The 23,992-nt window shown below is 47.9% G+C and overlaps 1 protein-coding gene across 1 annotated transcript in view; it reads left to right on the forward strand.

Annotated features, from left to right (window-relative positions):
- The window catches only part of Fgd5 (FYVE, RhoGEF and PH domain containing 5), a 101,488-nt gene that overhangs the window by 72,440 nt on the left and 5,056 nt on the right, over positions 1-23,992 (forward strand). Inside the window, exons 6-18 of the mRNA XM_051203301.1 lie at positions 3,710-3,870; positions 4,085-4,244; positions 4,799-4,886; positions 7,430-7,480; positions 8,034-8,092; positions 13,972-14,043; positions 14,976-15,044; positions 17,059-17,142; positions 18,460-18,539; positions 20,120-20,219; positions 20,506-20,643; positions 20,990-21,119; positions 22,231-22,361. Of these exons, the coding sequence (XP_051059258.1) occupies positions 3,710-3,870; positions 4,085-4,244; positions 4,799-4,886; positions 7,430-7,480; positions 8,034-8,092; positions 13,972-14,043; positions 14,976-15,044; positions 17,059-17,142; positions 18,460-18,539; positions 20,120-20,219; positions 20,506-20,643; positions 20,990-21,119; positions 22,231-22,361 (1,323 nt within the window). The remainder of the gene's footprint in view (positions 1-3,709; positions 3,871-4,084; positions 4,245-4,798; positions 4,887-7,429; positions 7,481-8,033; positions 8,093-13,971; positions 14,044-14,975; positions 15,045-17,058; positions 17,143-18,459; positions 18,540-20,119; positions 20,220-20,505; positions 20,644-20,989; positions 21,120-22,230; positions 22,362-23,992) is intronic.

Consider the following 23,992-nt stretch of genomic DNA (forward strand, 5'->3'; position numbering starts at 1 on the left):
TTTCAACATGAGTCCATGAGTTTTAAGATTGGCTCAGCATTTTCTGCCTGTAAAATGGAAACTGGGATGCTGACAGACAAACAAGTGAGGGAGAGTAAAGTGGTCACACGTGAGGGAGGGCTATTTCTGTAAACTCTTAGGTCCTGGCTCATTTCTTTCAACAGTGTTCTGTGTTTTCAGAATTCAAGTTTTGAGCTATTTTTTGTCATATTTATTTTTAAATATTTCATTCCCTTTTATATCATTTATATTTTAAATGGTTTTCTTGACCTTTTATTTTTTTTTTTTTTTTAAAAAAAGTAAGAATAGCATGGTACACTTTACAGCTATTCCCCTTATAGCTCCACACCTCTCGCTATGGAACATAATTCTTCATGGTTTTCTGCACTGTTAGTCCTTTTTCTGGCCAGCTTAGAAGGATGGCCTGCTCCACAGAAGATTATCTTCAAGTTGTCCAGTGTCCTCTGGTGATTGGTTAGGTCAAGTGAACCTGTGTCCCCAGCACAGCTTTCAGCCTGCCTAGACCCTATTTACATAGGTGGGACATGGCTGAGGACAATGTGAGGTTAGCTGCATGGGATTCCAGAGTAGTTACTGTTCTATTGCTGTAAGAGAACACCATGATCAAGACAACTTATGAGAGAAAACATTTAATTGGGTCATGCTTACAGTTTTAGAAGGCTAGTCTGTTATAATCATGGCAGGGCACATGGTGGCAGGCAAACAGGCATGGATCTGGGAGCTCACATCCTGATCCTCAAGCAATAGGGCCTGGTGTTGCCTTTTGAAACCTCAAAACTCATCCCCAGTGATGGATGGAACTGGCACTTTGGGATCAGGCAAGCATGGACTCAAGAATGGAGACCTTGAGCAAATTATTCCAACTCCCAAGGCCCCGGTCTGCTGTGGAGAAAATGGAAATTATAACTAGATAGGGCTGCCATGAGCATTAATAAAGAAACGGGGCCTGAGGCAGGTGGTGGTGGCTCATAACTTTAATCCCAGTACTTGGGAGGCAGAGGCAGATGGATCTCCATGAGTTTTAGGCCAGCCTGGTCTACAGAGTGAATTCCAGGACAGCCACAACTACACAGAGAAAACCCAACTCAGAAAAAAAAAAAAAAAAAAAAAAAAAAAAAAAAAAAAAAAAAAAAAGAAAGAAAAGAAAAAGAAACTGGGCCTGGGTTGGGGCTTTCCTTATATGCATGAAGGCCTACGTTCAATTCTCAACACACACACACACACACACACACACACACACACACACACACACACACACACAGAAAGGTATATGAAGTGTGAAGCATGTGGCTCTTGAGATTGTGTGCTCAGTGAATGGCCCTGTTGTTATCTCCAAGAACCTTCCTTCTTAGTTGGATGCTGAAGGTGCCAGTGGAAGACAGGAAACAGAATGGTAAAATACAGCAGAAGAAGGTGATTGTGTCTCTACTTTGGAGTTCAGAGGTGCAGGGGGTCATCTGAGGTCACACAGAAGAGCCTCTCTGGGTAGATGAGAGCTTGAGCATCTCTCTAGGCTTTGACTTTGGAAGTCCTACAGGTTAGAGCGAGTAAACCAGAATGTACTAAGGAAGTAGAGTGGCCCTGGCTTATCCCTAAAGCATCATTGCATTCTAGCCCTCTGTACTTTTTTGCAAGGGGGTACTGGCATGCACTCTTATGTACACACATGCACACAGAGATGTACTGTGCATGTACTCATCCTCATAACTCTCATAAGTAAGACCATCTTCAGTCTCTCAGATGCTCTTCTGCCTAGGGCCTTTGCACATGCTTCTTGCTCATCAGCACTGCCCTTCTTGTCTCAGTGTAGGTATTGCCTCCATGGCAGCCTTTACCACCTCTGGCTTGCCCTAGGTCCCTATTCTGGTCCATGTCATTCATGTCTCCTTATCTTTTTTTTATCACAAACTCTTTATGGACAGAATTGCATGTCTCCACTTCCCTCTGTCCTCAGGGCTTGCTGCAGATCAAGCACAAATGTATAGGCAATGTTTGCTGGATGCTTAAAGTGAGGTTTCTGGCATGCCTAGCTCCCTGGGGATGGGTATGGAGACCCCATGTTGATGCTCAATGATGGTGGCAGCAGAGACCTTTTTACAGGAGATGGCCAGGACAGCAGGACTCCTTGGTTCCATTTAGAACAGGTGTGAGTGGATTGTGACTGTCTTGCTGATGACTGTTCTGTCCTGTAGATGGTCATCTTGTCCTGCAGGTGGCTACTCTGCCTATTGGGACAGAGCCAGTCAGTGAGGATGACTTACCATGCAGGAAAGGATTACTGAGCAGTTAACACTGAAGCTCCCCAGAGGATGCTGTGCATGCCACTGTCTGTCTGCCATTGCTGTTTTTCTTTCCCTCCTTTCCTCTTTGCTCTCCAGACATTCTCTCCTTGTCCTCTCTCTCCGTTCCCCACTCTGTGATGCTTTGGGATGTGAGCCTCAGCATCCACAGACTCATTGTCCTTTCCTGTTGAATATCAGTTGTGTGGCTCCCCAAAGGAAATGAAGCTCCTCACACCCTGAAGGTGCTCTGGGCTCCAGAAACAGCTGACAACAAACCATGTGTGAGCCCATGCTCTAAACACAGACCATCTGAAGTGACATAACTGTGGAGTCTCCCAGTCTGCAGGGGACACATTCCAAGCCTCCAGTGGATACCTGAAACCCTACAGGGTGTCCATCCTGTTCATGCTGCTTGTCCCTGTACTTGTGCCCCGTGGTCTCATAGTTAGCATGATTGGCCAACTTGACACACCTGGGAAGATGGAACCTAAGTTGAGGAACTGCCTCCTTCTGATTGGCCTGTAGGCCAGTCTATGTGGCTTTGTCTTGATTAATGTTTGATGGGGAGGATCCAGCCCACTGTGGGACAGGACAAGAGGAGAAGTCAGGAGTAGACTGTGCATGGGTGGTCCTACTCCTCTTTGGCCTGTGTGACTTTCCACTTTGATACTCTTGAATTTTGGGGTCACAAACACCTGCTGTGACTTTTCCTTTTAGTATGTATGTGGCCGGGGGGGTGGGGGGGGGAAGTCCCATGTAGCCTAGCTAGACTGGCCTCAAACTCTGTGTAGTGCAGGGTAACCCTGAACTTCTGATATACTCTGACTTTTATTTTTAAGATTGTACTTTCGTGTGTGTGTGTGTGTGTGTGTGTGTGTGTGCGTGTGTGCGTGTGTGCGTGTGTGTGCGCGCGCACGCGCGCATGCGTGTTTACTCACTTATGTCACTGTAAACACGTGGAGGCCAGAGAACAGCTTATGGGAGTCAGTTTTCTTCTTCCAGTCTGTGGGCCTCAGGGATTGAACTCACCCTGCTTGACAGCAGGCATCTTAGCCCACTAAGCTGTCATTGACCCTGCTGTGGGTTTTTAGAGCTCTTTTTTGAAGTAACATAGCACTTGAGCTTCTTCCAAGGCAGAGAACTAGAAAGCAAGGACATTGTATTTCCTTAGTGAAGGAATCAGCAGCTGATTCCCTGTCTTGTAAACAGTGGGCACTGGCCAAGTCACCACACCATGACACTGTTCTGTGTGAACCATAGTGAAGATAGCCCTGTAGCAAGTGGGTGCAAGCTGGCCTTCCTGACCCACAGGTGACAGAGCCAGTGACACCAGCCACAGCTCTTGTAGTTGCCTCTAGCCCCCACCCCCACCCCACCCCGTGTGTAACAGGCCTCTGGGGTTGCAGGATTTCCATGGAGCCGTCCTGAGGGCCTTGGAGGACATAGAGCAAGAGGGCAGAGAGCCACTGGCCCAAGAGGAGCTGCGGCAGGGCCTACGGGAGCTCCCAGCTATCTGTGACCTTCACCAGGGCATCCTGGAGAACCTGGAGCAGAGGCTGGGGGATTGGTGAGCAGCCTGGGGTCCCAAACCCCACTTATGCCACCTGGGGGGGCACACAAAAACCTCCACAAATACAAAATGCTGTCTCTGGGTGGCAAACAGGGAGCTGAGCAAGAGGTGGTAAGTTATGTACCCCAAGAGAAGCAGCTTCCAGAACCCTTCCTCTTACCCTTTGTTGGTCCCAAGGCTGACTTTTCACCGTCTATCCTCTCCCTAGCAGCGGGGAGGGCCAACAGCAGGTGGCCGACATCTTCTTAGCCCGAGAGCAGGAATTTGAACATCATGCTGCACACATCCTGCAGTTTGATAGGTACCTGGGGCTGCTTGCTGAGAGTTGCCTGCTCTCGCCTCGGCTGGCCACCACCATCCGGGAATTTGAGGTGGGTACCCAGGTCTTTAGAGACCCTCTTAGGACATGGGGCCCGGGCAGGGGGGCATGGAAACACTTAAGAGAAGTAAATGGGACATATGGAAGGACTGAGTAGGGCAGCAGATTTGAACACCCGGTGGGGGCTGGAAGGGCCACTCCACAGGAGGGGAACCTACGACAGAATGACCCCCATTGGGCAGTTGGTGGCTAGGCCATGGAAGAATAGAGCTAGTTCCTTTATTTATATCAACCAAGCTGGGTTCTAGCCAGAGGGCAACCAAGGAGATGGCCAGCACTGTCACAAATTGGCAGCCTAGCTCCTGGGTGGGCAAAGGGGAGCTTATCTCTAGCTTATCTCCGTTACTAACTTTGGGGCAGAATAGGGGGCCTCAGAGAAGTGAGTTACTAAGTATGACCATGAACCTGAACCTGGAAGGCCTCCTGGTGGGAGACAGCCTGGATCTGACAATGGTAGCGATGGCAGCTAGAGTCAGGAAGCAGGATAAAGTGTGTCTGTGGGTGGCAGGGTCTCTGATGGCATCTCTCCTCCCCTCTCATAAGCAGCAGAGTTCACAAGGGGGTGGCCAGAATATGAAGCATCGTATGCTACGTGTGGTCCAGCGCCTCTTCCAGTACCAGGTGTTGCTTACTGGTGAGCCATTAAGGTCCAGGTGGACTGAGGTGGGGTAACATGGGAATAAGGACTTCATGCATATAAGCATATGTGGGGACAACGGCACAGCTCCAGATTCCCAGGGTCCCACAGATTCACATAATCTGACACCACCATCCCCCTCCTGCCACCTTGGGAACCTTGCTTCAGTGGCTCTTCCGGGCCCCAACACAGAAACCTAGTGACACACTCATGAGCACTTTCTAACTCAGTTGACATCTTGCAAAAGCTTCTTGGGCCCCCATACATTGAGAATAGTGGACATTTCCCACCTCAGGCCTGCTGACACCCTGTGACTTTGCTCCATGCTACTTTTTTTTTTAATGGTTTATTTTTAATTTTATGTACATTGGTGTGAGGGTGTCAGATCTCCTAGAACTTGAGTTATAGACACTTGTGAGCTGCTATGTGGGTGCTGGGAATTGAACCTGGATCCTCTGGAAGAACAGTCAGTGCTCTTAACCACTGAGCCATCTCTCCAGCCCCTGCATGCTACTTCTTGAGACCTGTCCCTCTCAGCTCCGCAGCATGCTGTCCAGCTTCCCTCTCACCTTCTACCCTTTTGCCTCTCTGGCTGCCTCTTCTCTTTGGCTTACCAGTGTGTCTTTGCCACTGGTCTATTGCTGTGAACAGACAGCGTGACCAAGACAACTCTTATATGAGAAAGCATTTAATTGGGGGCTTGCTTATAGTCTCAGAGGTTTAGTCTATTATCATGGTAGGGAGCATGGGGCAAGCATGGCAGCTGTGGTGATGAAGTAGCTGAGAACTAGATACTGATCCTCAGGTAGTCAGACAAGAAAGAGGCAGGCAGGCAGGCAGGCAGAGAGACACTTGGCCTGGTACGGACTTTTGAACCTTTAAAGCCCACCTCTAGCAACGCACTTCTCCAACAAGGCCACACCTCCTATTCTTTCTGGTCCTTCTCATATAATGCCATTCCCGGGTAACTGAGCATTCAAAGATAAAAGCCTATGGGGGGGGGCATTATTCAAACCATCTCACTACCTCAGAGGGCCCAGGCCTAGGTCCTCCATCTTCCCTTCTCTCTCTGCCTGGTAGATAACCCTGCTCTGTGCTGAGCTCCATACTCACTGGCCACAGCCTCCCACATAGACCTAGGCCCTATCCTGTTTCTGAGCCTCCTCCCATGAGTGTCTTTATGACTCCCTTGCAGGGTAGGGCACATGCACTTTGAAGGGTCACAAGGAAATTATGCTGGGGTCGAGGTCTAAAGAATATACTCATTTAATTCAAGAAGTTGCCATTGTTCACTGCCTGAGTACCAGACCTGTGCTGGGTGTTGGCAATGGCAGTTTAAATGACGGTTAAAATGGAGAGATAGGTCGGGCAGTGGTGGTCTCTGCCTTTAATCCCAGCATTGGGGAGGCAGAGGCAGGCAAATCTCTGTGAGTTTGAGGCCAGCCTTGTCTACAGAGTGAGTTCCAGGACAGGCTCCAAAGCTACAGAAAACCCTGTCTCAAAAAAAAAAAAAAAAAAAAAAAAAAAAAAAAAGACATAGAACACTATGGCAAGCCATGGGCTTAGCATATGCCAGGCCCTGGTTCTATTCCTAGTACCAATGATTTTATATCTAAGTATGCAAATACCTATTGAAATATAGGAATACATAATATCTGTGTTGAGGATGCTATCGAAAAAACAAATAGGTTACAGGATTAGGAAATGGGGCTGATGTGTTAGATACGACAGAGAAGACCTCTCCAAGGAGATGGCATAAAACAAAGATGTGAACAAAGAAAGGGCATAAGCTATATGAAGCTCTAGAAGTGATTACAAGTTAGAGAGGCCCTGAGGTAGGAACATGTTCAAGGGTAGTAAGACTGCCTGTATGGCCAGACTTCAAGGAGCAAGGCAAAAGACAGGTAGCAGGGTTAGTGCCATATCAAGAGGTAATGCCCCTCACCCTGTAATATAGACCCAGAGAAGACCCAGCTGGGCGTATTCTGCATATGACACCCCTGGTGTATCTGCAAGACTCCTCAAACTCTTGAGGTAACCTCTACCATCTTTAGCTGTGGAAACCTTGGGGCTCTGTCCAGCAGAGGAAGAGAAGGTCTGGGAGTTGGGTGATCTAAGAAAGATGCTTTAAGATGTGCACTGCTCCCTTAGCCACACCATGCTCCCTCCTGGGCTGATGGCTCAGGCCCTTCCAGGGTGGATCCACTGTTATATAGTCACACTGTAATATAATGCTCTGTGGCTTGTCATGCCTTGTAACCTTGCAATAGACAGCTGGTACTTTCTTGTGCTGGATCCCAAAGGTATAGCTGTACCAGGCACACAGCAGATCATGAATAGATAGGAGATGGATGAGTGAGTAACTGATAGTGATGGCCAGGATGCTAAGGGGGTTCTAGTCCCAGGATGGGCTGTTACAGTGAGAAGATGGGCATCCCATTCTTGTGGAGCTCTTTCCTCTCTAGAGAGGGAGGTTACTGTGGAGGACAGGAGGCTGCCTTACTGCTAGAACTAACTATTATCTCCTCCTCTCCCTCTAGACTATTTAAACAACCTGTGCCCAGACTCAGCCGAGTATGACAACACTCAGAGTAAGTCTGGAGAGACCCTGGAGGAAGTTACACCTCTTTGTTTTGTCTTCTATCCACCAACCCTCAAGTCTACACCAGTGTTCAGTGTAGACGAGGAGCAGGCCCTGCTGGGTGTGTTCTGCATATGAGACCTCTGGGCTATCTGCCAAGACTCCTTAAGTCTCTTGAGATAACCTCTACCATCCTTAGCTGTGGGAGTCTGGGGCTTTGTCCAGCAGAGGAAGAGAAGGTCAAGGAGTTCAGTGATCTAAGAAAGATGCTTTAAGATGTTCACTGCTCCCTTAGCCACTCCATGCTCCCTCCTGGGCTGATGCCTCAGGCCCTACCAGGGTGGGTCTACTGGAATATAGTCAGCAGTCAGAGAAACTGAGAAAGTCGTGGAAGACCTGGGGTTAGGCTCGTGACCTGATGCTACAGGGGGAAAAAATGGGGTCCACTCCACTTCCATGGCTCACCACAGGGGAGACAGAGTAGGCACACAGCCAAAGAAGAGGTAAGGACCAGGAAGCTGGGCTAGACCTCATAAAGCTGCCATCTGTCCTTTGCTCCTCAGGTGCTCTGACTCTCATCTCCAAGGTGACAGACCGTGCCAATGAAAGCATGGAACAAGGGGTAAGTCCAACATGGAGGCTTCTCTTGGGTAGAGACTCCAGGACCTGCTTATCCTGCTCATCTGTTTTGTGCTACCCCATTGTCCCAGGGCTCTGTAAAGAGCCTTGGGTTCTGGCCTGACATTTGCTGTATGGTAAGTGTGTTCCTATTTGGACCTCTAGTTCCATTTGAACTGGGAGGGGTTATAGATTTGTACAAACTTGAGAAACAATGCCGCTCTCCATGGTCTAAGTAACTAACATGCTAGGAACACCTCATATCCAAAGTCATAATCTCTGGGTGGCTGAGCTCTGGATGCACATCTAGTTGTGATAGCATGTGTCCTCTTTGTTGGACACTGGTTGGGTGTTTGCTGGTTTCTGCTGAGGATATAAGGCTCTTTCACATCCCAGCTCTACCTCAGTAGTTGTTATGGTCATCTATATCCACATATTCATCAAGCTGTTATCACACTAGAGTTGTGTGTTGAAAATGAGCCAGAAACCAAGGCTTAATGTAGTGGGAAAATTCAGAAATCCATTAGTCATGCTTTTCATTGGCATAGAAGGGGATGATAGTGGTATGTGTGCCAAGGCATTGCTCAGGGCTCTGCTACAGCAGGTACACAGAGAACCCGTACAGAATAGGAAATGAAATCTGGGGACATTGCCTATAAGTCAGGCTGTGAGTTCCTCAGAGCAGTGACCATGGTTGCAAATAACCATGGTTAATGGCTAGTGAGAGAGGGTGGGGCTGAGGGTTCAGAGGATGCAGTATCCTGAAGCTAGAGTTAGAGGAGGTAGCATCACTTCTGACAAGAGGACATGCTGTTGAGAGCCCTGCAAGCATGTGCACATTGATGAAAGGGCCAGGGCAGAGCCTGGGGATGGGAGACCCAGGGTGAATTTCCCACTGTGAGGATATCATACCTCACTCTTTGTCACTTTGGCATCCTGTGCATGTAGTGAGGATCCCTCAGTACAGATGAAAGATAGAGGTGCTGTAGATAGAGGACCCTGTCGCTGTAGTAGCTGCGGTGTTCACCACATCCTGCTGCAGGAAGTCCTGCCTCTAAGTTGACATCAGTGTGTCTCCTCCATACCCAGAGAGAGAGATGAGATTCCATGCACAGCACCTATAGGAGGGAAGGGGCAGCTACCCCTGACTCAAGGTGAGGTGGATGCTGTGGTGGAAGGGAGATGTTCCAGGAGAGACCCCCCTTGTTTGCTGGTCTGACTAGGGGCTCTGCTTGTGACACAGTTAGAGGACCCAGATAACCTGACCCAGCACTGAGTTCAGAGGCTGTGCATTCCTAAGACTAGGCTGAAGTTCTGCCTTCATCAGACCAGGCCTCATCACCTCCTGCTTTGGGGAACCCTTGGGTCCCTCCTGCTCCGGACTGGCTCTGTCCATTGAGATGCTTGATGGCACTGCTACCTTTTTGCAAAGCATTGGTGCTTGTATGTCACTTTCAGAGTTTGGGAATACTTACAGACTTTGAGGACAGAGAGGCTTCCTTCCTAGAGGAGGCAGTGTTGGTGCAGAATTGAGGCTTTGGTCACATGGCTGCCACTGTTCACTCTGACATAAATGAGATGGCTGGTTTGAACTCAGTGTCTTTTAAAAGTAAATTTATTGTAAGTGGTATATAAAAACATGAATGCAGCACCTGCTAAGGGTTACCATGCACACGGTGTAATATTTAAATCTGGCTGTGTATACCTACCTCCTTGTATTTGGCATTTCCTAATGGTGCAGTGTTCCATCCCTGTAGATGTCTTAAGCACAGGTTACCAGTGTCCCCACAGTCACTACATGATTCAGTGACTCAGCAGAGCTGACTGCCCCGTCTAACTGTGACTCAGTTCCCAATGAGCAACACCCTCCCAGCTCTCTCTGCCTGGTCTCATAACACTGTACTAATCTCCCATGTGACAGAGTCCCCTGGAGTCCCCACCATAGACTAAGACATGTTTGTCTGTCCGTGGCTGGCTTATTCCACCTAACATAATGATCTCCAATTCCTTTTCTTGTTTAAATGTCAGGATTTTGTTCTTTTTCGGGCTGAATCCTACTCTGTTTTGTGTACAGATGGAGTTTTCTTTTTCTACTTATCTGTAGGTACACCATGTATGCTTCCATTTCTCTGCTGCTGAGAGCAATGCTGCAGTAACCGGGGAATGCGGGTGGATGTCTGTATGACATGTCCATTCTGATTCCTTTAGATGCATACAGTGGGATTGCTGAGTCATACAGTAGTTTTAGTGGTTTGCGTAAACTCCATACTAATTACAATAAGACTGATCTCACTGGCACCTTCCAGGGACCTCTGTTCTCCACACCCTCACCAGCACTTGAGTCTTTCCCCTCCTCTTCAATCCTTCTCTTTCTTAGGAGCGGGTGGTGTCTCGTGGGTCTGGTTTGTATTTCCCAGTGGTGAGTGAGTGACATTGAACCCTTCTGCATACACCAATCAGCCATTTGTATGTTGTCTTGGCAGAAGTTCATTCATAACCTTAGCCAGCTGTTGGTTGTTGTTACTGCTGCTGCTGTTGTGTTTTGTTCTGAAATAGAGATCTGCCAGCTTCAGCCTCCCATGTGCTGGGATGAAAGGCATATACCATTTCTCCCAGCCGTTAGCCCATCTTTAAACTGTACACTGATCACAAAGTCCATCTCCAGAATGTTGTCATCTTCCCAACTAAATCTCTGTCCCCTTAAATATCACCCATCACCCAACCCCTGAAGCCCACTATGCTGCTTTCTGAACATATTTTTTAGAACAATTTTTAAATTACAGAAAATTTTAAGAAGCGAATACCAAGAGTTCCCATGGGTTAATGTCTTCTAGTAATGTGGAGCCTTGGTTGTGTTAAGAGCCCATTGGAAATGGCATTATTACCCATAGTTCTTACAGGTCTAATGTCCTGTTCTAGGATACATAACTTTGGTCAGTACATTTGGAGTCAGTTTCTTACATGTTCCCTGACTTGAGGTCTTGAGGGAGCATGGTCAGGTATACTGCAGGGCATCCCCTGTTGTTCTGGAATCTATTTGTCTAAATGTTCTGGAATCTTATTTGTAGATGCAGCCCATCCTCATACATAAAACAGACCAATTGTTTATGTCAGTACCAATTCTTGGTACTTATTTTAGACCACACTGATTTATTTATTTCTCAAAATAGAGGAGTAAAATTAAAACTATTTCTAAACCCACAATGTTAAAATAGATGTCTTTTGGCAAAAAATTGTCCTAGAGCGCTCTGTGTTTTCTTTGTTGGTTGATCAGTCTTCTCTCTAAGAATAGACCATCTCTCCAAGTTTCCTCGATGGGAAAGAGCTGAGGAGTGGAGGAGCACTTGCCTAGAAACCTCATTTCTGTTAGGTGCTCCTGGTTTACAGAGTGAAGAAAAAGCAGGCATCTGTCTACTGACCTAGGTGTGCTAGTTACCTGTCTTCATGCCCTCTGTCTTCCTCTCCTCAGCTTTGTTCAGTTCGCAGCTCAGCCTGTGAAGAGTCTTCATTTCTGGTATTGCGGGTTGTGTGTTTTGGCTTTAATTTCCCTGAACTCCTTTGTATAATCAGCATAGTCAGCAGCCCTACTGAACTCCGCCTGCTTGTGCATACCATCTACCTTTGCACCAGGCCTGCAGCTTAGCATTTTCTTTGGTTCTTGGCTCAGAGCTCTGGTGCCTGTCACCTAAAATGTGTGGACTGCTTTCTCTCTGGAAAAAAAGATTGGGTTTGTCACCCTGGGTTTTGTTTGTTTGTTTGTTTTTTGTTTTTGTTGTTGTTTTTGTTTTTTATTTTATTATTCTATGTAATAGGTGTTTTGCCAGCAAAATATGTAAGTCTGTGCCACATGTGTACCTGGAGCCTGTGAAGCCAGAAGAGGGCTTTGGATCCCTGAAAGTAGATTTACAGGTGGTTGTGAGCTGGCACGTGGACACTGGAATCAGAACCAGGTCCTCCAGAAGAAGAGCCAGTGTCCTCTGCTGAGCCATCTTTCCAGCCCCTCCCCTCAACCCAATTTAGTTTTGGATATGTATCCTCATGATTAAAAAAGAATATGTATAGCATATCTTTCATTTGTTATTTGATAACTTCATACACATAAACATGCATTTTGATTATATCTACCCCAAATCCCCTTCTATTCCTCCCAAGCATCCCCAGCATACATCCATCCCCCTTAGTGTCTTTTTTCTTTTTAATTATTATAACTAACCAAATCCAATTAGTTCTGCCTTCTTCCATGTTGACTTATCTTGTTGGCTTGATATTAGGCTGGTCTTAGGCAGGTAATCATAGCTGCTAGAAGATGGCATTTCACAGCACTCCTCCCCATCATTCTGTCCTTACATTCTTTCTGCCCCTCCCCCCCCCATTCGCTTCCACAGTGCTCTCTGAGTCTTAGGAGTCAGAGGTTGATGTCGATGGCTGAACACTTAATCATTGTTTATACTCAGTACTTTGACAGTTGGGAGTCTGGCCACTACAGAGAGAAGCTTCTCTGATTAAGATTGCGAACAGCACTGATCTATATGTATAAACATAAATTTTTAGAATGCACTTTGACATGTCCATTTAGTAAGGCAACAGTAGTGACCTATGACCTATCACCTCTCTAGCCATGGGATTTTGACTAGGGTTACAGTGACAGACATGACTTTACTCCTGTGGAAATGCAATTCCAAAGTGGCTGGTTGCCCCCATAACCTCTATGCCACTATTACACCAGTGGGCTCATCTTGCCTGGAAGGTAAGATTGTAGCCACACAGAATTTGTAAATGGGTGATACTATTGATAGCCTTTCTCCCCCATCAGTCTACATAGCCATATGAAAGCTGGAAGGAAGGAAGCTTCCTTCTGAAAGGAAGCTTTCAGGTCAGTTCCAGTTTGGTTTCTTTATGCCCTGCAGCCAAAGTGTTCTTGTGACTTTTGGTTGAATACCAGACACTATGCATATAAGCTCTGTGGGGGCTGTGGAGAACAACATTTGCATCTTATTTTGGTTGTGCTGTGTGTGTGGTGAGATGTGTGGAAAGTGGCCAGTTGATTCAGTCCAGTCATAGGTTCTGAGGGTCTGGGTACTCGTCTGACCTCCATCTTTGTCAGTCTTCATCTCCCTCCAAGTCTGGTGCATCTGCAGAGCTCAGAGTGCTGCCTCTCACATTCAGCTCCATTCCTGGTTTCCAGAAGTCTCTCCCCGTGTGTGCCTTCTCTGAGAGAGGGCATGTCTGGTTGCCTACTGGCAACCCCACTGTGGTGACCCCATTCTAACTTGAGCCTGAGGCTGGTCTTGGACAAGTCTTTGCCTGTCCTCTGGAGTAGTCAGTGTGACAGACACCTGGAAGAGCTTGGATGAGTCCTATCCACAGTATCTGTAGCCTCCTTTTCCAGAATTGTTCTACCAGCCTACGCTTGACCTTCACAAACTCAAGAACATTTCAACTGCCTTCCTCTTTAAAAACAATCTCTTTACATTTATTGTGTTCATACATTTGAAGGTCAGAGAACAAACAACTTGTGGAGTCAGATTTCTTTTTCCACCAAGTGGGTTCTGAGAGATTGAACTCAGGTCATCAGGCTTGGCAGTTAATGCCTTTACCCACTGAACCATTTCTTCCTGATCCTACATTCTTGTTACTTCCATCTACCAGCCTCCTCTTCCTTCTGATGTAGCCAAAGGTGTGACAGTCCCTTCATCTTTCATCTCTGAGAAATCCCAGGCTGAGAACTCCATGCCACCTGCCATTTCTAGGAGCTTGGGTTTGGGCCAGGCTTTTCTGAGCTCTGTTATCTTCCTCTGAAGTGGAAGCAATGTCCCCTTACAGAGGATACACAGTGCCTGGTAGGGGAGTGGAAGGGTGACCATCTCCTGTTCCTGCCCACAGGAAAACCTGCAGAAGCTGGTCCACATCGAGTATAGTGTGCGGGGCCAAGGGGACCTCCTCCAGCCAGGAAGGGTGAGTGCTGCCTGGGCAAGGACAAGGGCCAGCTTGACCCTGATAAGCCCATTGTTCAGCTGGGCTGGCCCCAGACGGGTCTGGCTGCAGGTGCTGTTTAGGAGAGGTGGGGGACATGGTGCACCACCCTAGAGCTTGTCTACACCCCTCCTTGCATGACACCCTCTCACGACAGTTAAAGAAACAGTACCAGTCAGTTCTGCTCACCATACCTGCCCTGGAGTAGGTCTCCAGTGAGAAAAAACATGTACCAAGTGTTTTTACTTCCACGTCGACAGGAAAGCAGCTATCAGAGCAGCGCTCAAAGACAAGCCCCAAGAAAGCAGTGTAAAAATAGCATCTTAACAAAACTGGGCTGAGCAATATTTGGGAGCAGAGCACATGCTTAGTATATGCAAGGTCCTGGGGTCTATGCCCAGAAAGGGAGGGATGGAAGAGAGACTGATTGATTTACTTTTTAGCTTCCAGATGGAAAACTTACAACTCAGCTCAGAAAATAGCTAGAAGTATGATCATTGACAGTTGGGATGAGGGATTGAGCCACATAGGCAGGCTGGTGCTAGGATTCTGTGAAATCTCATATGCAGTTTTGAGAGTCTGTGCCCTGAGATCCTATCTAAGTCTGTGTTTTTATCCTTCAGAAGGGTGGAGTTACTATTCGCAGGTCCAGATGTTCAGCAAATCTTCAAAGGTCATGTTCTGAATGGACCCTTTGCAGTGCTGTTTAGGGAGAGAGTCATGGCTGGGATGCATACTTGGTGGCTAGAGCACTGTTAAGTTTGGTGCTGGGTGAGGACACTGCCCAGGGTAGGTTCCTGAGCCCAGAGTCTCCATAAGCTGTTCCTGGATACTCTGACAGCTATGGTGACTGCCTCCTACACAGACTCTCCCCAGACTTTCTTGACTTCTGAGGTTGGCTTCTCTCCCTACAGGAGTTCCTGAAGGAAGGAACCTTAATGAGAGTGAGAGGGAAAGGCCGACACCCCCGACACCTGTTCCTGGTAAGCACTAGCTATCAGCCAGGCCCCAGGCCAACAGTGGTCTTAGCTCCTTAGAAACAAAAGGAAACAAAAAACACTGCTGTATGTTATTTTAATCCATGATGGTGATGCTGTCAAAATGAATAGCTCAATGTCTACCTTAAACAGCTCAAACCAGGGCTTCCTTGCAGTACTATACCTAAGCACTCAGGCACTTTCTATGGTGTGTGAGACAGCAGAGGGGATCAGCTTGTCTAGGTCTCCTAGCAGGTTGGTGGCCAAGGCCCAGAGGGTACCCAGGGTTGTGGCTCTGATCCATGTCTGAGATACATAGCTACACCTTTGGGGTAGCAATGCCAACCTTGGGGTCTCATGTTACAAGTAGCTCTTTGCCCCAATCTAGTACCCCAAGACACTGCATCTTCTGTGTTTATTGCCTCTAGAACAAATGTCTGAGACAGCCAGGCTTTAAAGAAGAAAGGTCCTTGATGGGATGGCCCCAAAACTTTGGGCCTATGGCCAAATAGCACAACAAGGCAGAGCCATCCCTCACCTCATAGCTAGGAAGCAAGGCAGGAAGGGGAAGGGGCTGGGCTCCCAAAGTCTCCTCAAGGTCATGCCCTAATGACCTAACTTCCCATCCCTAGGTCCTACCCCTAAAGGTTCCATTCCTTCCAACAGTGCCATCCTGTGGACCATACCCTTCAACACAGAGCCAAACCGTAGGCCTGCTGTTTGCTGGGTATCTACGTTTCCTCACTCCTGTGCCACTCACTACTACTCTGTGACTGTCAGCCAGGCTGCCTTCAGCTGCCTCCCCACACTTCCAGAGTTTTATGTAGCATGATGGTGGTGCAGCTTAGAGCTCTATGCTTCTAGTGTTCACCAAGCTACACCTCAGTGCCGGGACAGGAGCACAAAGATCACTTACAGCCTTGCTCTCAGCCTTCAGAATGTAATAGGAGGGAAACACAGACTACAGCCAAGAATCATGAGTAGAGAAGGTCTTGGAAATAGATAAGAATCAGTGGCAGAGAGTCAAGCATTGAAGGAAAGAATGGAAGCTACAGCAGCTGTGCTCAAGGAGTAGCTAGCTAGATGATGCACCAAGGGCCTTGTACATTTCCTGAACAGGCTGCCTGAATTAAATCCTGAAGCAAGAGGAGGTTGCCCATTCTCTCCTCCTATCATGTAGGTTCCTGGGGTTAAATCGAGCTATCTCACTGGCCCCCATCTTTTTTCTTTTCTGTTTTTAAAGGCATGGTCTCTCACTATGTAGCCCTGGCTGGTTTGGAACTTGCCATATAGATCAAAGAATCACCTACCTCTGTCTCCTGAGTACTGGTATTAAAGGCATGTGCTAGTTCACCAGCCTCCACTTCCTTTCTTAACCATTTTATTTATAGAGTCATACACATCAATCTTAAGTTACATGTTGGTGTTTGTTGACTAGTAATGACTGAGTAATTACCACTCTGATCAGGATTGAGAACATTTGCAACATTTCCAGAAAGCTCTACTAACACTGGCAATCAGTCTTCCCCACTCTTAAGTGACCCAGGTACCTACTAGCCTGATTGGTGTTACTTTGGGTTGGACCTTAACATAAAGGTAGTGGGCATGTGCTCACATGTCTGGTTCCCCTGACCCCAACATGCCTATGATTTGGCCATGTAGCTAGAGTCTGGCAGCCTACTCCTTTGGACTGCTGTATGATATTCCACAGCCTAACTGAACCACAGGTTCTTTATCCATCAGCTGTCAAAGACATTTGGTTTGTTCCACTTTTAGGGCTATTGTACATAAAACTACTCAACCCTTGGTACCAGAGCATTAGCAAATGAGCCAAGTCCTCTTGAGTGTCCCTGTAGGAGTAGAATTGTGGCGATGGGGTTACAGTATGGCTTTTCTCTTTGGCGGGATGTCACTGAGGATTACCAGGTGCCTGCACCCCAGAGCCCAGGGACCTGCTGTATATAGAGCTTGCTTCAGTCTTCAGGGCTAGGACTTGTGTGACTGGGTACCTTCTCTGCAGATGAATGACACGCTCCTCTACACACATCCCCAGAAGGATGGGAAGTACCGTCTGAAGAGCTCACTGCCAGTGGCCAGCATGAAGGTAGATATCTAAAGCCAGGTATCCTGGGGCTGGCTAGGGCAGCAATGTTATGAAGGAAATGCTGGAGAGATGGATATAGCTTTGCTCCCCTCCACTGAGAACCAAAGCCCCAAGATATAGTATTCAATGGAGACCATGTCAGGTTTAAGCATGGGGTTGCCCAGATATAACTAGGGGCCAATGGTATACTCTCAGAGTGGATGATACATGGAAAGGGAAGGGTCGTTCCACCAGGAGGACAGTAAATGCAGAAACCATTTAGAGGGAGCAAACAAACAGTTTTGTGTTGTATTGTCAAATGTGGTCAGATATACATACCACATAACCCTCTGCACCATCGTAAAGGCAGAGCTCAGTGGCATGCGCCAGTGCTGAGCCAACAACACTACTCAGCTCTAGAACCTTCCTATCTTCCCAAACAGTCCTTTAAACACTGACTCCCATCCCTACTCCCAATCTCTGGTGCCCACCATTTGTTCTCTTCCTTCCATACTTTCTTTCCTTCCTTCTTTTCTTCTTCTTTCTTTCCTTCCTTCTTTTCTTCTTCTTTCTTTCTTTCTTTTTTGGTTGTTGTTGTTGTTGTTTGGTTTTGTTTTTCTGAGACAGGGTTTCTTTGTGTAGCTTTGGCTGTCCTAGAACTCACTCTGTAGGCCAGGCTGTCCTCAAACTCAGAGATCTACCTGCCTCTGCCTCCTGAGTGAGGGATTAAAGGTGTGAGCCACCACCCAGCTTTTCTTCTTCTTTTTCTAGTCATGCACATTTGCTCCCTCACATGCTCAAGCTCCTTCTCTCTCTCTCTCTCTCTCTCTCTCTCTCTCTCTCTCTCTCTCTCTCTTTCTCTCGTGTTTCTATGTATCTCTTTCTGTGTGTCTGTGTCTGTTTCTCTTTATCTCTTATATCTTTGTCATTCCCTCTCCCTCCCTCCCTCCCTCCCTCTCTCTCTCTCTCTCTCTCTCTCTCTCTCTCTCTCTCTCTCTTCCTCCCTCCCCCCCCCATGTGCCATTCATCCATCACTGAACACCTCTCAGCTGTTGTATGTGTAATGTGTGGACTAGCATGGTTTATTTTAGTCTCAAGCATGAGGATGTGTGGGTGCTTTGGGGAATTCTTAGGAACATTTTGAAAAATTAATTTGGATGCCATTTGAAGATGGTGTCTGAGAAGGGATGCCAAGGAGAGACAGCAGAGCATCAGGTAGTGGAAGTGCCCATGTGGGTCAGAGCCCTGTCCACCTACTACCAGTGGACAATGCTGTCTGTGCTAAACCCTCAACCCCCTCACATACCCTGAAGTAAGTGCTGTTGGTTTTTCTGGCAGGTCAGTCGCCCTGTGATGGACAAAGTGCCCTATGCTCTGAAGATTGAAACTCCTGAGTCCTGCCTGATATTGTCTGCAAGGTATGGGGAGTGAGTGCAACAGGCCTGAGTATTAAGGGTGGGTCATTCAGGGGAGCAGAGGCAGGGGGATGTTGTCCTTTTTATCTTGATGTTCTTTTGGAAAGGGCTCTTTCCCCATTTTCAGTGTTTCTTGAGTGCTATGTGGTTGCAGACCCCTATAGAATATAATTTAAGGAAAATGCCTAGCACTGGGTCAGGGATAGAGGCAGGGGGATCACAACTTCAAGGCCAGCCTGAGTAATATAGCAAGACTTTTTCTCAAAACACAAAGGACTTAGTGTGGTGATAATTCCAGGCCTCAGAAGAATGAGGAGGGAAGATAAACACCCTGTCTCAAAAATCAAACCCAGGGGCAGCAGAGATGGGTCATTAGGTAGAGTGATTGCCACACAAACGTGAGGACCTGAGTCCTCCATGGTCTCCAGAACCCATGTAGAAAGCCATGTGTGGTGGTGCATGTTTGTCATCTGTTTATTGGGTAGGCAGAGATGGAATCTCACAGGCAAGCCAGTGCATTAGAATAAATAAGCTTCAGGTTTAGTGAGAGACCCTGTCTCAAAAAATAGAGGGGCTACAAAAATGGCACAGAGGTTAAAGAGCACTTGTTTCTCTGTAGGCCTTGGGTTCAGTTTCCAGAAGCCCTTTGGCAGCTCACAACCATCTGGAACTGCAGTTACAATGCCACCATGGACACTGACTATGGATGTTTCATTTAGATACATGCAGGAAAAACATATATAAAAATAAACAACTCTTCTTTAAAATAAAGATAAAATGAAGAATGATTGAGGAAGATACATGACATCATGACATTGCCCTCTGACATTCACACTCATGTGCACATGTGTGTACTCATAGCTATGTATACACACACACACACACACACACAAAGGAAAAATTCCTGAGGGTTGGGCTTAGCTCAGTGGTAGAACACCTACCTTTAAGGCCCAGGGGCAGTCCTCAGCCACACCAAACCAAACATAAATGCTGGCACAGAGAGGGTCACATAATGGGGAGGTGACTCCTGGAGTGACCCATGGCCTCTGTTCTTTTCTTGATGCAATCAGGGGCTTCAGGTCTCAGGGTATATGTTCTGTGTGCCCAGCCATGACAGGGTAGTGACAGACCTCAGTGATTGTCTCCTCCTGACTAGTGTTCTGCTGTCTGTCTGGCTTGTGGCCTGGAGTACCAGCTACTATTGATTGACAAGTATGCTTTCCTGATAGCCCGGACAGACCCACCCACACTGGGAGAGGGTTATATGTGCCCTTTAAACAGTGTGACCCTGGCTGTCTACCATACCCATTTGCTCTCTGAATGGCAGGCCAAAGTGGTCCCTTCTCTCTGCTTGAGCCTTTCTGGGCTGTGGAAAGCTCCTGTACAGGGTGAGAGTGCCACCTAGTGGACACTGAGAATTTCCACCCTGCTTCTTCCTGGGTGGCCCTCAGTTTTCTGATTAGAGAGATGCTTGGACATTGGGCAAGACTCAGGCCCAGAGGCTGCTGAGCAAGGACTCACAGCCAGAGAGAGGATGCCAGGCAGAGCCATCCCACTGTGGCTCACCCAGCCTGTGCCTACAGCTCCTGCGCTGAGAGGGACGAGTGGCACTACTGTCTAACCAGAGCCCTCCCGGAGGACTACAAGACCCAGGCTCTGGCTGCCTTCCACCACAGTGTGGAGGTGAGTGAGGGGTGCCCCAGGGTTTCTTGGGTGGGTCCTGCTAGGCTACTTACAGCAAGAGGACAGGTGTGTCCTGCCCTAGCGGTCTTGGCAGTGCCCCATCCCATCCCCTCTACCATGCTCCACTCAGAGCACGGCACCACATTTCAACCCAGGACCACACCTTGCAGTCTGAAAGCAGACCAAGGGATTCAGGAGGCTTTACTCAGAATTCGGGAGAAAGGGGGCCTCACTTCCCCTGAGGTCCCACTGTCTCCCTCCTGACTGTGGTTGTGGGCTGCCACAGATCCGGGAGAGGCTGGGGATCAGCCTTGGGGAGAGGCTCCCCACCCTGGTGCCTGTTACGCACGCCATGATGTGCATGAACTGCGGATGCGACTTCTCGCTCACTGTGAGGCGCCACCACTGCCACGCCTGTGGCAAGGTGAGTGGCAGACTGGGCGAGGGTGTACTTGGGAAGGGGAGGACATGTCCCTGCCCATGGAGCTCAGGGGGCCAGAACAAGATGAGTTCAAGGCCACTCTGAGAAGTAGAGCTTTGTTCTTGTCCGGTTCACTGAGATCCCAGACCCCTTCTGCTACCACCACACCATGTTAAAAACCCCCAGAGCTCTCCATTATGGTTATTGGAGGAAAGAGTGTTACTTCATGGGTAAGGGCACTTGCTCAGAGACACTCTGGGACTCCCAGGAGGAGATGAGGGGTGAGGCTGAGAGCACACGCTGAGGGGGTGACTTAGAGCTCACATGTGTGACCCTAACATGGCCTCAGATCGTGTGCCGGAACTGTTCTCGGAACAAGTACCCACTGAAGTGCCTCAAGAATCGGATGGCCAAGGTTTGTGATGGCTGCTTTCGGGAGCTGAAGCTGAGGAACGGGCCTGTCCCGGGCACCATGAGAGGTAACTCTGCAAGGCCCTTGACTTCTATCAGGCCTGATGGCTTTTCCCCAAGTCCTCATGACACCTCTATGGTATCCTGCTTAAACCTGCTTTCTCCTGAAGAAGGGAGAGAAGGTCCTGCATAAAGGCAGCCCCTGGGAAAACTAAGACTCAACCTGGGCTCCATGGGAACTTGATAGCTGCTGCGTCCCTGTGAAGCCACTGAGAAGGCAGGGCTGCTGTGACTGTCCACCATGGATGACTCTTTCAGGGTATTCCATAGGCTTATGTTCTGTGAACTTTTTTTTTTTTAAAGACTTATTGTCAGGTAGTAGTGATGTACACCTTTGATCCCAGCACTTAGACGCAGAGGCAACCAGATGTCAGTGAGTTCAAGGCCAGCCTGGTCTACAAAGTGAGTTCCAGGACAGCTAGGACTGTTACACAGAGAAACGCTGTCTCAAAAGAAAAAAAAAAAAACTAAACAAAAAAATATTTTTAGTTATATATGTCTGTGTATGGATATGTACATGTGAATGCAGGTGCCCAAAGAGGCCAGAAACATCAAATCCCCTGGAGCTGAAGTACAGGCATCTGTGAGCCACCTTCTGTGTGTGCTGGGAACCAAACTCAGGTCCACTGCAAGAGCAGTATGAGCTTTTAACCATTGAGCCATCTCCCCAGCTCTCTGTGGGGCTCCTGGGAGTATCCCATGGGTATGCTCTCTTTGGAATCTTTTGGCATGTTTGTGAGGCTGCAAGGAGGGGCTTGTAAGTCAGGTAAGGACAGAGAGCCCCTTAGAAGCTGAACTGACCCTTGAGACTTGGCACTTAAGTAAGAAGCTGTGCCCAGAATTATCAGGCAGGAGGGACAGCAGGCGTATCTTGGGCCTTCCTGAGGCCACACCAAGGTGTTCAGGGGAAGCATAGTCCTGCTAGTGGATCCAGGACCAACTGTCCACTATCCTGGGAAAGCGGCCCCCACCCTCCTGAGTCTATGTACAGCATTAGCAGAAAGTAGTGTGCCAGCCATCTTGGTCCCATTGACTCCCACATCCTCCCACACCCATGAGCCTTGGAGGCACCTGAGCCAGCATTCCAGAGACCCTTCCCCTGGCTTCTCACCTCTGCAGAGCGTCCGGTCAGCATGAGCTTCCCACTGCCCTCAGCCCGCTTCTCTGGCAGCACCTTTTCCTCCGTCTTCCACAGCATTAGCCCTTCAACTTTCAAGAAACAGAAAAAAGTCCCTTCAGCCTTGGTAGAGGTAAGGCTTACGTGGGAGACAGTGGCTTGGGAGGGTCTTGTCCTCTGGAGGCAGGCTCAGATCCTTCTGTGCCCAGCCTGGCCAGACTTTCTGGACAAGGAGAACTTCTCCTGGGAAAGAACTCACTGCGAGCCTAGGTGGTGACATCCTGTCTTCAGAAGACCTCTGGGGCTGCAGAGGTGTTTGCGAGGCATCTTTGTGTCCCTCGTGTCTTTCTTTTTCTTCTGCCCCATAGCATAGAATTAGTGCTCGGGTCACTGTTGAGTTGTAGTCATGGTCAATTGTCCCATGGAGTCATGGTTAACTGTCCCAAATCGGCCTGTGTGAGCCCTGTGTGTTCCCAGACTGGGAGAATTGGATAGCACAGGTGTGAGCCTCCCTGAGGCTATGAAATTGCAAGAAACCTCAAAACTGTCTTAACACTGGTCTATCCTGCAGGTAGGAACCCCTAAGCAGTGTGTGCCCATGAGTAAAGCCTTCCCAAGAGGCGGACCAGCTTCATTCAAGTCCCCATTAATCTTCATCATCAAACAAGTAGTGGGTGTGAAGATGTGTTAGGCAGTGATTCTCAACCTTCCTAATGCTGCAGCCCTTTAATGCAGATCCTCAGGGTGTGGTGATCCCCGATCATAACATTATTTTGTTGCTACTTCATTACTGTAATTTTGCTATCATTATGAATTATAATATATATGTGTATATATATACACATATATATTATATGCAAAAAAACTGATATATAAACCCTCCCAGGAGTCATGACCCATAGGCCGAGAACCACTGTGTTAGGGAGTGAATATCTGTGAGTGCTGTTTTAGCCATTAATTTATTCCATTTGCAAACTAAAGACCTTGGAAATATGGCTAGGACATAGCTTAGTAGTAAAGAGTCTGCCTATCGATAGTGTAAAGTTCTGATCACTCCCCAAAAATCTTAAAAATAATATGTGCATGGTAAAAAAAAAACTATAAAATATACAAAACAATATACAATAGAAATGAGTTTCTCTACCTTTCCAGCCATGACCAAAATTCTTATGGATCCTTCAAGAAATATTCACATGTTCATAATACAGAAATGTGCCCACAGATCCTTGTGTACTTCTGCCAGCCTCTTGGTCCAGTGCAGGATCCAGGAGAGGAGCACCTACAGCTCCACTCCCAGAACCCCCTCCCATTGCTAGGTCTCTGCCTCTGCCGCATTGTTTCCCAGGGGGAAGCTGAGGAAGACTCTGTGAAAACCCAAGTATTTAGTTCTCAGGAGGCTGCAGAATCAGATCTGTGGAGGTGCTCCATCAGATCTGTGAAAGTGCTCCATCAGATTTGTGGAGGTGCTCCATCAGGGCAGGTGGGGTGAGAGCCCAAGCAGGAATTAGAAGTCTCATGCCCTACACCAGGACAAAATTAAACCCACTTTCTTTCCAGCCTGAGCTGGTTGTAGGTTCTAGACTCTAACCCCTGAGTGTTTGCTGAAGGCCCAAGTGTTAGCTTCCTTTAAGCTGAGGAGGGACTGAATTTCAGGAAACCCCTGGTTCCTCTGGGCCTCAGTTCCCCTATCTGTAAAATGAGAGAACTAAAGGAAATTATCCCTATACTTAGCCATGTTGCTCCCCAGCTCACTCACTATAAGTC

Source organism: Phodopus roborovskii, unplaced genomic scaffold (genome assembly GCF_943737965.1).
Source record: "Phodopus roborovskii unplaced genomic scaffold, PHOROB, whole genome shotgun sequence".
NCBI lineage: Eukaryota > Metazoa > Chordata > Mammalia > Rodentia > Cricetidae > Phodopus > Phodopus roborovskii.